At 42.8% G+C, this 14,191-nt stretch overlaps 1 protein-coding gene across 1 annotated transcript; it reads left to right on the forward strand.

Annotated features, from left to right (window-relative positions):
* Nucleotides 1–3,428: 3,428 nt before the first annotated feature.
* LOC132712549 (uncharacterized) lies at nucleotides 3,429–13,595 on the forward strand. The gene is made up of 4 exons (XM_060694345.2): nucleotides 3,429–3,966; nucleotides 7,567–7,642; nucleotides 9,404–9,485; nucleotides 11,077–13,595. Exons 1-4 carry the CDS (start codon nucleotides 3,529–3,531, stop codon nucleotides 11,213–11,215), a joined length of 735 nt encoding a protein of 244 aa, XP_060550328.1. The 5' UTR covers nucleotides 3,429–3,528; the 3' UTR covers nucleotides 11,216–13,595.
* The last annotated feature ends 596 nt before the right edge of the window (nucleotides 13,596–14,191 follow it).

Genomic DNA, 14,191 nt, shown 5'->3' on the forward strand with positions numbered 1-14,191 from the left:
TGTCTCTGATTAATCCAAAAGTTGTGTTTGTTTTATTAAATCCACAACAAGAATGCCGTATGTCAGGATACTCTCAATGGTGCTGCGATAGTAGGACAGAAGTAGATACTGAGATAGATTTATCTTCCTGAGCAGTCTCAGGAAGTACAGCATAGTTGATCAATTTGATCACTCACACAAAACCCCACATCTTCCCCCCTCCCTTTTTCCTGTTTAAAACATTTCTTCTTCCTTTAACCCTAGTTAACTTTTATTTATTTATTGGTTCGATTTATATGCCGCCCTTCTCCGGAGACTCAGGGCGGTTTACAATGCATTAAGCAATAGCCTTCATACTTTTGTATATACCTGCTTAGTAGGGCTTTCGGGCTCCCCAAGCAATGTTCTTTTTTTATACAAAGTCAGCTTATTGCCCTCACAATCCAGGTCCTCATTTTACCTACCTCGGAAGGATGGAAGGCTCAGTCAACCTTGAGCCTGTTGAGATTTGAACTTGCAGTAATTGCAGGCAGCTGGCAGCTAAGTGCTACTTTAACAGCACTTTAGTCCGCTGCGCCACCAAGGCTCTTGCTCTTCTACTTGTGGTTACAGCTGGCATTTTGCAGTTTTGACACTTCTAGCTTATTTGTCTGTAAAAGCTTATACTTTTCAAAACAGCTTATAATTCTATTTCTTATATAAAGCATTGCAGAAACAATACACATTTTAGAAACAATACAGGCTTCCGGTGGCGACATTATGGCAGTGCAGAGGAAAGAGGTCCTTTAACTCTGGTTTTTTTCACGATTGGGGGACCCTTCAGGGCGCGGAGAGCCTGGAGAGCCACGCGAAATAAAGGGGAAGCCTGGGGGAGTAGCGAGGTGAAAGGCGATCACCCGCTGCAATGAAAGGAAACCCTTTAAACCTGACGTGAAAGCGTCTGCTATTGCGAGATGGCAGACCCGAGGCCATGACTAGTCACAGACGATGCGGAAGCAAGGATATATTTAACAGACTGTGTCACTGAAGTGAGTAAAAATATCCCAAAACTGTAATAGAAGAGAAGAGCCTAAAGAAAGAGTAAGTCCTTGATTTTTGGTGATAGAAACAATACAAACCCCATTTTGTTTTACATATGATTATATTGATTATGTATTTCCATCACTAACAAGGATAGCAGTAGTACTTAAACTTACATACTGCTCCATAGTGCTTTACATCACACTTACGAGTGCTTTACAAATATCAGCATATTCTAACAATCTGGGTCCTCATTTTACCAAGGAGATGGGGTCCAGAGAAAGGGCTGCATCACCAAAAGAATTCAGCCCCAAATCTGAAAATTAAGAAATCCATTGAAGGTCTGGGCTAGATCAACCAGAAAGATCTCCTGAAGAGATCAGTGATACAAGCATGGGCAGTAAAGAAGCGGACCTTGATAGAAAAATATTTATCTATCAATATCTATCAATATTTATCTATTACCTAGGCCAGGGATCTCCAAACATGGCAACTTTAAGATTTGTGGACTTCAACTCCCAGAATTCCCCAGCCAGCATGAGTTGAAGTGCACAAGTCTTAAAGTTTCCAAGTTTGGAGACCCCCCGGCCTAGGTGAAAAGGGTTGAACAAGATCCCATTTTGAAGTGGCTCAGGCAAATACTTCCCTAATTCACAGAACTATAAGGACGAGGAGGAAGTACAGCAGAATCCAATTTGCAGAATTGCAGATTTGCAGAATCCGATTCTGTTATCCTAATTGATCTTAATAAAAGTAGTTTAAGCCTTCTGTGCAGCTGATTTCTTGGCTTGGGCTACCCTGTTGGGCTTACAATTTTGATGTAAGAGAGCTTGCATTGTGAGTCATATGGTTCAGGACCAGTGGTGGGTTGCCCCCAGTTCGCACTGGTTCTATAGAGACCCACTATTCCCCACTCAAGGTGGAGAATATTCCTAATACAGGTAGTCCTCGGCTTACAACAATTCACTTAGTGACTGTTCGAAATTACAATGGCACTGAAAAAAGTGACTTGGGATCATTGTTCACACTTACGACCGTTGCAGCATCCCCATGGTCACGTGATTTACATTCAGATGCTTGACAACTGATTCACGTTTACGACGGTTGCAGTGTCCCCAGGGTCATGTGATCCCCTTTCGTGACCTTCTGGCAAGCAAAGTCAATGGGGAAACCACATTCCCTTAACAACCACGTGTTACTCATTTAACAACAACAGTGATTCACTTAACAAATGTGGCAAGAAAAGTCATAAAATGGGAGAAACTCACTTAACAAACGTTTCACTTCGCCACCTAAATTTGGGGCTCAATTCTGGTCATAACTTGAGGACTACCTGTACTCCTTTCTCCTTTTATTTTCCCCACAACAACAACTCTGTGAGATGGGTTAGACTGAGAGAGAGTGACTGGCCCAAAGTCACCCAGCCGGCTTTCAGGCCTAAGGCGGGACTAGAACTCACACTTTCCTGGTTCCTACCTAGTAGAATCAGAGGTGGGATTCAGCCAGTTCTGTCCGGTTCGGGCGAACCGGTAATGGTGACTGCGGGAGGCTCCACCCACCTGCCCGGATGTAATGCACAAGCAAAGAGCACGCGCACGCGCTCACATTTGCAAATTGGAAGGGAAGGGAACTGAATCTCACCTCTGCCTAGAACCTTAACCACATGTCCAAACTGTCATAAACAAACAAGTAAATAAATAAATAAAGGCACAAGGTTCTCCATGTCTGCTGTCAATCCCCTCCTGTCTCTCTTTTCTTCGTCTTCCCAATCACTACAGTCCCTGACTTTGTCCCCCACCCCACCCTGTAATAAAGCACCACAGATCTTGCCCACTGGATGATGACTTTGGATGGCACCAGTAGTGAAATCCAAATGTTTATACTACTGGTTCTGTGGGCGTGGCTTGGTGGGCATGGTGTAGCTTGGCGGGCGTGGCTTGGTGGGCATGGCAGGGGAAGGATACTGCAAAATCTCCATTCCCATCCCACTCCAGGGGAAGGATACTGCAAAATCCCTCCCCACTCCTGGGGGAAGGATATTGCAAAATCTCCATTCCTACCTACTCTGGGGCCAGCCAGAGGTGGTATTTGCCGGTTCTCCAAACTACTCAAAATGTCCGCTACCGGTTCTCCAGAACCTGTCAGAACTTGCTGGATTTCACCCCTGGATGGCACCAGGGAGAACATTTCTTTGAACACTGCAGCAGCTAAAGATGGTTTGGGCTTGTCCCTCTCCTGCAATGAAGACAGGGCCAGACTGTGGTGGGGGGTGGGGGGGTGGAAGGCTCATTAGATGCAAATGGGGACCCAGCAAAAGTCTGAGCAGGGAGGTTTCGATAAAAATACCGGCTGCTCTGTGCTTATCTGACCTTTCTGCCAAATCCTGAAACTCTTGGAAAGGAAGCCCCGATGAGGTAAGCACTTGAGAGGGGCAGGTCCTTCCGAAGCACACAATTGCAACAAACCTCCAGGGCCGTGGAGTGGCAAGGGCAGAGTGGCTTTGCTGGCTTCCAAGAACCTTCGGTTGCCATGGGTGGAAGAGATATCCCGCTCCTATCTGCAAAAGGAAAGACTGGGAAGGCGTGCGCCCTTTGCTTGGGAATCGCCACGGTCCTTTTCCTGTTTTGCTTTGTCATCTTCCTGATTTTGTACACGCAGGAGCGCCACGAAAAGATAATGGTCCACGAGGCTCTGGAAAGGAACGCTCAGGAAAGGGATGCCATGTGGATACAACTGCTGTCTAGCAATCAGACCCTGATTGAAACAGAACGTCTTCTGGAGATGAAGAAAAAGGAAAACCAAAACCTCAAGTCTACCTTGGCCACCACTAACCAGACTTTAAGAGAGAAGATGCGGCTTTTGGAGAAGACAGAACAGGAAAGGTCCCGGTTACAGGAGCAACTGGGAATGGTGAAGCACAACCTCACAACGATGGAAGGGCACTGGAACTCCTGCCAGGCTGAGCTGGTAAAATTTTTTAATAATATTTAAAGGCAAAGTACGTACCTTAACTGATTTCCTCAAAGAATTCTAATCCGTCAGCTGGGATGCCATCCAGATTGATGGGAATGGCGACTTCCACAATTAACCTGCAGGATAGTCTGGCTGGGAATTCTGGAAACTGTAATCACAGTGTATCGGGAAAGCATGGCATTGGGGATGGTGGTTCTCCTTGTGTGTTTTAGGGTCTTCGCCCACTCTACCCGTCCTTGAATCAGAAAGAAAAAAAAATCCTACCAGCGTGAAATTGTGGTTGATTGTTCTGTTCCCAGCCTTTGTAATCTTCTGATTTTCCTTCAGGATAATAGTAGACAAAACGTAATCATTCTTACACACACCTCATGGCTGTCCTTGGGGTGGGGTAGGGTGTTAGAGTAAGAGAGAAAACATTGCTTTGCAATTCTGCGTTGCAAAACACTGCAACCAGTATTGCTAAGGATAACTTAAGCCTGCTTCACTCATGAGCCAAGGCAAGATAAAGGCAATAATAAGGGAAAACAGCAGAAAAAGAAGTTTCTGGCCTGTATTACTTTTGTGGTTAGGTGTAAATAAGAAAAGGCCTTCAGAATAGTAGTTCATCTCTCAGAAAAGCAGATGAATGAAAATCTACAGAAAAGCCTTAATTTACCTCCACTGACACATTTTATCACAACTTGGGGCCCAAGGATGAAATCCAGCAGGTTCTAATAGGTTCTGAAGAACCAGTAGCGGAAATTTTGAGTAGTTCAGAGAACTGGCAAATACCATCTCTGGCTGGCCCCAGAGTGGGGTGGGAATGGAGATTTTGCAATATCCTTCCCCTGGAGTGGGGTGGGAATGGAAATTTTGCAATAGCCTTCCCGTGCCATGCCCACCAAGCCACGGCCACAGAACCAATAGGGAAAAAATGTGGATTTCACCCCTGCTGGGGCCTTTCTGAAGTTTTTGATCCTAATTCATTTATCCTTTGCCAATTGGCTGGGGATGATGGAAGTGGTTGTTCAAAACATCTGAACAGGGCCAACTTACTTCCTTCCTTCCTTCCTTCCTTCCTTCCTTCCTTCCTTCCTTCCCTTATTTACTTACTTGCTTACTTACTTACTTACTTATTTACTTACTTACTTACTTATCTGAAACTTCTGGAACTTACACACAGAAATACATCAGGAGACAATAGCTGTAAAGCAAATGTAACAATCTTGACAAGGTCACAACGAGGCAACACAGAATTGCCTTTAATGCTAGATTCCAAGCATAGTTTTCCTCCAACTCCTTGTCTGCAGCCCATTGCTCATTGTTAGGTTCGGCTACCAATTTTGGGCAGTGCAAGGAATGGTCTCTTGGATTCCCAAACTACAAAATGGTTTGCACTTTAAACCCCCACCCCAGGAATTTCAAGAAATGGGCCAAAAATATTGATTTATGCCTGGTGATGCCACTGCATTATTGATTAGACCCCCAAGCAATCATCGAAGGCTGGCGGGGGAAAATTGGTGGAAATGTTTTGTGCTCTGGTAATCTAATTGACAGCTGGAAAAAAAACATTTATTGTCCTGATAGATAAAGACCTTAAGATCCTACCCCAAATTGTTTAGTCTACTTAGTTTAAATTTTAAGATGAATGGTTTAAGTGCTGTGCTGTGGATTTCTAAACATATTGTGCTTGCTGACACGTAACCTCACAGGACAAGGCAAACGCAGACATAAAAATGGAACTTAGATACAGGAAAGAGGAAAATGGTGGCTTGATTTCTGTTTTTAACAATGAATGCATATGTGGCAAACGTCAAAGTTGCCGATTCATAACAAGAATTGATAAAAGCAGCATAAATCACCCTTATAACATATTGGCACATGAGTGTGACTCAACCCCCTTGTTTCTATAAAGTAGGGACCAGGGAAATGAGGGACACACAAGCTTGTGTCATTTCTTCTGTACAGACTAAAAGTTGTCCTATCACTCTCCAGCCTGTTGTGTGGGTCATTGTGCTTCTACAAACTGGGCACAAACCCAGCTTTTCTGAGACATCAGTCCATTACCTGAAAATCATAATCATAATCGTAAGTTTATTTTGTCAAGCATATATAAGATAACAGGTAAAAGTATGAACATAATTTGAATACATGAAAAGAGTAAGTAAAAAGGAAGTAAAAAGGAACATTAGGACAGGGACGGTAGGCACACTGGTGCACTTATGCACGCCCCTTACAGACCTCTTAGGAAAGGGGTGAGGTCAACAGTAGACAGTTTAAGGTTAAAGTTTTGGGGGTTTGGGGAAGAAACTACAGAGTCAGGTAGTGCACTCCAGGCATTGACCACTCTGTTACTGAAGTCATATTTTCTGCAATTGAGTTTGGAGCGGTTTACCTTGAGTTTGTAGCTATTATTTGCTGGTGTATTGTTGTGATTGAAGTTGAAGTAGTCATTGACAGGAAGGACATTGTGGCAGATAATTTTATGTACTATGCTTAGGTCAGACTGAAGTCGGCGTAGTTCTAAGTTGTCTAAGCCCAAAATTTGGAGTCTGCTGAGGTTCAAACATGGAACAAATCTGCAAAGTGGATTTTCCCGAGGGGGGTGGGAAGGCACTACTATTTTCCTGCAATCTCAGTGAATGCAGGCTTTCTGTTGTGAGTTGCGTAGTGGGAGATTTAAGGGCACAGTCCTTTCCATAAAAAAGCGGAAGGGTGTGCCTCAAAGAGGAAAACCGGATTCAATTAATGACCCCATGATTCACTAAGGTCTCAATTGTGGTCATAAATCAAGATAACCTGTCATTCGGGATTCAGGACTTTCTTAAAAAGAGTCAATAAAGTCAGGAAGGTAGCCCTGATTCTGCAGTCAGGGCCTTATTGTTTTTAGGAGCACCAGAGTCTACAACACATGAAAAACAATTTCAGTTGCACAATTGTGCCTTGATAGTACAGTGGTCTAAGCACCCTGTTATTAACACAGCTGCCTGCAATTTACTGCTGGTTCGAATCTCTTCAAGGCTCAAGGTTGACTCAGCCTTCCATCCTTTCTAAGGCAGGTAAATTGAGGACCCAGTTGTGGGGGCAATAAGCTGACTTTGTATAAATATACAAAAGTATGAAGGCTATTGCTTAACGCATTGTAAGCCACCCTGAGTCTCCAGGGAAGGGCGGCATATAAATCAAATTTAAAAAAAAAAATTGTGACTGCTGTTTTGACTCCCTGGCTGCCTTGCAGAGCACCAGTTATCCTCAGTTATTGTATTCTCTTAGAAGACTTGCAATATGGATTCCAGAATAAATTGTAACTTATTACTCTTCATTACATAAGACTTGGATACCTAGCACTCCTCCAGTTCTCTTCCTGTCTGTTGCAAAGCCTCATGGGACTTGTAGTCCAATCCTCTCAAAAGTCAATTTTTGCCCAACTATGAAATGAGAATTTGTTTGTTTGTTAATCAAATTTATATCGCTCAGAGCCACCCAGAGTTGCTTTTGAATGACATGGGCATCACATAAATCTAATAAATAGATAAATAACCATAGCCCTGCCCAAACCCCTGTCTTCCCAATTTCCAGCATTGTAAGTTGGTTAATTTTTATTTTCATTTCTAGTACAATATTCAAGAAAATATTACGACTTTCATGGCAACAATCACCCAACAAGCTGCAGAAGGACAGAAACTCAAAGGTGAGGCAAGAAAAGGAATATGTAAGAGGTTCCTTCCAGAACTAGACAAACGGAGTGTGAAAACAATCCCGCAAACATGAACAAACCTTCATCCATCAAAATGAAGAATTTGGCTCTGGGTTTGCTGGCTCTCATTTCTCAAGTCCTCCAAGACATGAGAAAGTTCATTTCTGGTTCTATCTTCCTGGGCTGGAAATGAAAGTCTCGTGTTCTGACTTCACATCTTTTATCAGTCATATTTGCATGAGTTTTCATGAAGGTGATCATTAGACATAATTGAACAAAAATTGTACATGTTCACTTTCTGTTTAAACATGGGTGCACTGGAATTTAGTCAAGCTCTGAATATACTTATTTATTTGAGTTTTGTTTTCCAGGCTTTATTACTTTCTAAGTAACTCAAGGCAGCAAACATATCTCATACTCCTCCCCTCCTATTTCCCCCACAACAACCACCTTGTAGGTGAGTTGACCTAAGAGAGAATGACTAGCTCAAAGTCACCCAGCTGGCTTTCATGCCTAAGGCAGAACTAGAACTCACAATCTCCAGGTTTCCAGACCAGTATCATACATTAAAGTTTTGTCTTTTCAACAGTCTATGTACCATCCCAATTAACCCCTAAACACAACTGCTAGAACTCAGCAACAATGTTTTCCATTTTCAGTTGAGAGAAACAAATGTATTCTAATTTTGGTTTTCTATAGTTTAAGAAAAATCAGAAAAACATGAGGTCCCATTCCCAAAACATAGGAATCCTACCCAGGTGCTGCGAGGATCCTCCCATTTCACCTCCTCTCCCATTCTGTAGTGATTCTCACATCTCAAATATGTTAACCAGGGGTGGGCTCCTGGGGGTTCGCAGGGGTTTGGGAGAAACTCTAGCTAAGATTCTGTGCAGTTCGGAGAACCCCCAAATCCCACTCCTGGCTGGGATTTGGGGGCAAGTCATTCTACTGATTAATGGTTCTCACTATCAGGAAATCCCTCCTTAGTTCTAGATTGGATTTCTCCTTGATTAGTTTCCAATCTTTCTTGCCTTTCCTTCAAGTGCTTTGGAGAATAGATTGACACTATCATCTTTGTGGCAGCCTCTTAGATATTGGAGCACTGCTATCATGTCACCCCTAGTCCTTGTTTTCATTACATTAGCCACACCTAACAATGTAGTTTACATTGTTACTGGTTCCCTCTCCAAAGAAGTAACTCCTCAGTCTTTTGGAATAGGTGAGGTTAGTTAAACACGGTACAAGGTTGTCGGCAAGATGTAATCAAAAAGTAAAGATGGCAGCCACAACAGTGTGGTCAAAGTTTCATTTTTTTTTAAGTACTACAGTAAAACAGTACTACAGGAGCCTGAGTGGCGTAGGAGGCTAATGCCTCCTACTGAGGCAGCATTTAACATCCAGCTGCCTGCAATTACTGCGAGTTCAATTCTCACCAGGCTCAAGGTCGACTCAGCCTTCCATCCTTTCTAAGGTAGGTAAATTGAGGACCCAGTTTGTGGGGGCAATAAGCTGACTTTGTATAAATATACAAAAGTATGAAGGCTATTGCTTAACGCACTGTAAGCCGCCCTGAATCTCCGGAGAAGGGCAGCATATAAATCAAAATTTTTAAAAAAACTAAAAAACAAATAAACAACTAGCTGTTGAATGCACTGATTTGGAAACTTAAATTTCAGGGAAGGGGAGGAGATAAGGAGGGGATACAAAGCAATTATCCATATTGAAATCTGATGGGCACTTTCTTGCCTGCTTTAGATCTAATTGCACATCTTCTGGAGCAAGTCAGCAGCAAAACAACACAGTTGGCAGATGCAAAGCGTGAATTCCAGGAGGAACGGTAAGATCAGCCAGATAAAACAGGGTGTGTCTACCTTCGTCTCCATAAAAATACAAAGATTTGCTTGCTGGATTGGGTCAAAAATCCATCCACCTTATGATCAGATTTCCAGCAATGGTCATCCAGGCGTTTCTACAAAGTCTACAAGTGGATGACGGAACCACAGTCGTCGTCTTCTGCTGGTCCCCACAATTGTTGGAAGGTAGATTGCTTCTGTTTAACGGAGCTCTACTTTTCTAAAACAAAAATTCTCATGTCTGCAAGTTTCTCTTAAACCTGTAACAAGCCCTATAGCTGTTGTTAGGTTAGTTACCATCATTTTGACGTTAGACCACAGGGGTCAAACTTGATTGCATCATGATGGGTGTGGCCTGTGCGTGAGTCATCTGGCCCATGGGCCGCCAGTTTGACAATCCCACCTTAGACCATAGGAATATTGTGAAAAAAATTGACCACATGAAGGCAAGAATTCTTTGCCATTTGTATTCCCAGTGGTTATTTTGAGTTTCACTATCTTGAATGTGGCAATTATATATATATATATATATATATATATATATAATTGCCAAGTCCATCAGAAAAAGTCAATTGAGTCTATTCTGTCTGTAGTATTAAGGGAGGGAGGGAGGGAGGGAGGAAGTTACTGCTTCATCCTAATGCTATACAGTTTTCCTTAGGGCCTAACTGGTGTGTTGGACTACAACTCTCATAATTCCCAGCCAGTATGGCCAAAGTAAGACATTAGAAGGAGCCTTCAGAATGCCTTCTTCTGATGTTTCATATTGGAGTAAGAAATTCAACTCTCTACTGTATTTATAAAATTTACCAATATGTATTAATTTCAAAAAAATGGAAAGTACAGGATGTCATTTTTCAAGACCTAGGATATTCAGAGAGATTTTGCCCTACCAGCCTTTCTGGCTGCACATTATGAAAGCTGTTGACTTTTCCTTCAAGTCTCCATTTCACAAAAGTTTTTCCACTCCCTGTAGCTTTGTGTTTCATTTTCCACTGACTTCATTGTTTCTTCTTTCAGTCATCCTCCTATTGTGTGAATACGCAAATCAGCTCTAACAGGAAGGAGGTTGGCAGTTCTTACAAATTTATTTTGGCAACTACCAGAACTTCTCAAATTCACATCTGAGAAAATCGTCCGACACACTGGACATTTTTAAATATAGACACTAAATGGTGGATAGTTTAGTGTAATGTTTCTCCACCTTAGCAACTTTAAGAAGGGTGGACTTCAACTCCCAGAATTCCCAAGTTAGGAAAGCTGGCTGGGGAATTCTGGGAGTTGAAGTCCACCCATCTTAAAATTGCCAAGATTGAGAAACACTGGTTTAGTGGATTTTGGAACTGACCCTGAGGCTGGATTATATTATCTCTAAGCTCCCTTCCAGCTTATGCATCGGTTGACTCCACTTCTAGGCTCCTCTTCAATTCCTGAAGTGATAAGAACTTCCTTCATTTCTCTTCTTTGGTAGCTATTGCAAAAATAAATGCAGAATCTTGCTGGCAGTCACTTGAAGTCTGTGCCTTTACAGTGTTCACTTTCACAACTAATTTGACCAATTACTTATTTCCCCAGAAACAATTTTGACAGATATCGGCAAGAGGTTGCAAAGCAGGCACAAAAAAATGATATTCCATGCAACAAAGGCATCCTTAGTGATTTCAACCTGGTTTTTCTGCCCTTCATCCTTGTTGAGCTTCTCCTCTTCCTATAGCCTGGTGGACAAGAAATGGACATTTCAGCCTCTTTTATCTGCGCTTCTGTGGTGGACAATTGGTTTGGGGGATACTCCTCTGCTCTTCAAAGCTTCTCCAACTGTTGGAGGTGTGACTGTGAGTTCAAACGGCTCATCATCATTTTAACACTAAAACACTTTGTAGTCACTTAAGGGCCAGCATTTACCTGTCTCTCTCGCACTCCTGGAAAATAAAAACTTTTCATGGTATCTCATTTCTCCTGGTGGGTTTCCTATGTTTTGGTCTTGATATATACTGGAGTCTCTTATTGGGTAAAAAAAGTTGGGAAAGTTGTCCATGAAGTACAAAAATGCAGAAAATTATTAAGCATCAGGGAAATCAGGAGTTTCAGGCAGTTCAAATGAGTATAGCAATAGCACTTAGATTTACTGTATATTCCGCTTTACAGTGCTTTGCAGCCCTTTCTAAGTGATTTACAGAGTTGGCATATTGCCCCCAACAATCTGGGTCCTCATTTTACTGACCTCGGAAGGATGGAAGGCTGAGTCAACCTTGAGCCTGGTCAGATTCGAACTGCAGGCAGCCAGCAATCAGCAGAAGTAGCCTGCAGTACGGCACTCTAACCACTGTGCGACTGTAGCTCATAAAGATTTATTGCAAATTTAAGCTCTCTACAAGAATCTGACCAACTAACAGTCAAAGGAAATGAGTGGGAGATAAGAGAGGCATTCAAGATGGGCAGGACTTAGATCTCTTGCAGGTGCACAAGGACTTGTGATTTATGATGCATTTGACCCCTCCTTCAGGCTATCTTGGTCATCTCCTACAAAAACATTGTTCATGGGCCATTGGCAAACTGTGGCTGAAGTTGTGTCTACTATGTGATGCCAAAGGAGAGAGAGAGAGAATATGTGCTTTGGAACTTGGGACATTTGCATATTGACTTCTAAGCAGGCAACAGGAGCATGGGGGCACTGTTCCATCTCCAAATGTCTTGTATCTCATGCACTTTAGCACTGATGATGTAACCTAGTTTGGAAATGAAATGTCTGCAAGAAAACCACCAAGCTCAGAGAGCACCAAGGACCTCTAAGTTCAACCCTAAGCCGGCCATTTGTAAGGCTTGGAAGCTGCATTTTGCCACTTGGAGATCCAGCTGCACAGCAGAATTTGCTCAATGGCCACTTTAAATACGGCTGAATATTCTGTATTTTTGGTTGCTGATTACATTATATGGTTTTAATATGATATTTAATATGGCGTTTATGTTTTATATGCTCTTTCAATATATTTTGTCAATTGTTTGGGGTTGTGTTTTAGCAGTTGTGAGCTGTCCAAAGTCATATAGTTGAGATAGGCAGCTATTCAAATTGATATAATATGTAAATAATCCAGGACTACTTGGAATAGCTATACAATACCAATACTTCAGGAGCTATGCTATTGACGGTTTGTTTCCTGATACTGGTTTGTTGTGACTGACTGTTGTTCTTATTTGCCTTTTCCAATCTGTAGGATGAAAGGAAAAAAATAGTCAGCAAGAAATAATTACAAAACAATCCAATCAAGGGAACTCAGAATCCAGTAAACAAGTATTAACCCTAAAACAACTAGCAATATTTAAAATAGTATACTTTTTAAGCAGGAAAGATTATCATTAGTATAGCCTCCCTGCCTTGTGGATCCTGGCTATTGGTCAGTTCTGCTTCAGCTCCAAGTAGATCTATATCAGTGATGTCAAACTCAAGGCCGGGGGGGGCAGATCTGGCCCACGGGGTGCTTAGATCTGGCTCTCAGAGTTGCCCTGAAAGCAGCGAAGGATCGGCCCATCGTGCCTCTGCCAGCGAAAACAGGCTCCGGAACTCCATTTTTGGCTGCAACAGCCTCCTGCAACCCTCTGCCAGCAGATCTCGGGAGGGTCGCGTGCGTTTTCGCTGGCAGAGCACTTGTGCCATCACAGGCGCCCCCGACATGAGTGACATTGAGCTGGCCACAACCACCCCAGCCATGCCCACCCACCTCCGAGGTCAAACGCAACCCTGATGCGGGCCCTCAATGAAATAGAATTTGACACCCCTGATCTATAGGGTTACCAAACGAAAAGAGGTAATTTATCTTTTTATCTTCATATCCTCCATCTGGTAGTCATAGCCTTAAAAATCAAATTGTGTCTGGTTTTAAGAGCAGCTGTTCTCAATCTTTTGAGCCTGGAGGAACCCTTGAAATCTTTTTCAAGCCTTGGGGAACCCACTGCACATTCAGGCTCAAATATGGGCCGGAAGTTACAAAATTATTATATTCATTGCATAGGAGGCCTGTATAAATAATGCATTATAACAAGTGTTCTTAAACTAAAGATAAATAAACTTTTTCCTTTCCTCTGCCTCCTTCTCCCTACTCCCAGACTCTGTGTGTGATGGCTTCCAGATCTCTTGCACCTGCCCTGAGATTCTCACCTGTTTGCATGTGAATAGTCCCTGCCCCCCACTTCCCTGTGCATGCACACACTATCACACTCTAGTGGGGAAACCCAGGATTGGAGGTTTTCTGTTTGGTCTCTGCTTTTTTAAAATAAATCAGGATCTCCCAAGGAATTCTTAGTGACCTCTCACAGAAACCTAGAGTACCATGGAACCCAGGTTGAGAAACCCTGTTTTAATATCCAACTGAGCATCTTTTCCTAGGGTAAAATTAATAAGCATCACCTGAAATTGACCAAACCTTAATAAATTGCACACTGAAGCCTTTGCCTCACAACCCACTCCAGCACCCTAGGCGAGGGGTGTCAAACTCATGGCCCATGGACCAGATGCGTCATGTGCTGGCCACGCCCACCCCCAGTTTAGCGAGGGGGGAAAGTCGCAGTACGTCTGTTAAGAAATTCGCAGAGCAACCCTAGAATAGCAAGGGTGTGCACATGAAAGTGACTGAGAGCAGTTGCGAATAATCACAGCCAACACACAGATACACTGAGTTGTGTTTACTTGTTAGGA

The sequence above is a fragment of the Pantherophis guttatus genome, chromosome 1 (assembly GCF_059756535.1).
Source record: "Pantherophis guttatus breed Tessera chromosome 1, ASM5975653v1, whole genome shotgun sequence".
NCBI classification, from domain to species: domain Eukaryota; kingdom Metazoa; phylum Chordata; class Lepidosauria; order Squamata; family Colubridae; genus Pantherophis; species Pantherophis guttatus.

Bases quoted from the DNA above. Each gene is read 5' to 3' on its own strand.
- LOC132712549 (XM_060694345.2), top strand. From the start codon at position 3,529: ATGGGTGGAAGAGATATCCCGCTCCTATCTGCAAAAGGAAAGACTGGG. The intron at 3,967-7,566 runs GTAAAATTTTTT...TTTCATTTCTAG, and splicing joins ACTCCTGCCAGGCTGAGCTG to TACAATATTCAAGAAAATAT. The intron at 7,643-9,403 runs GTGAGGCAAGAA...TGCCTGCTTTAG, and splicing joins AGAAGGACAGAAACTCAAAG to ATCTAATTGCACATCTTCTG.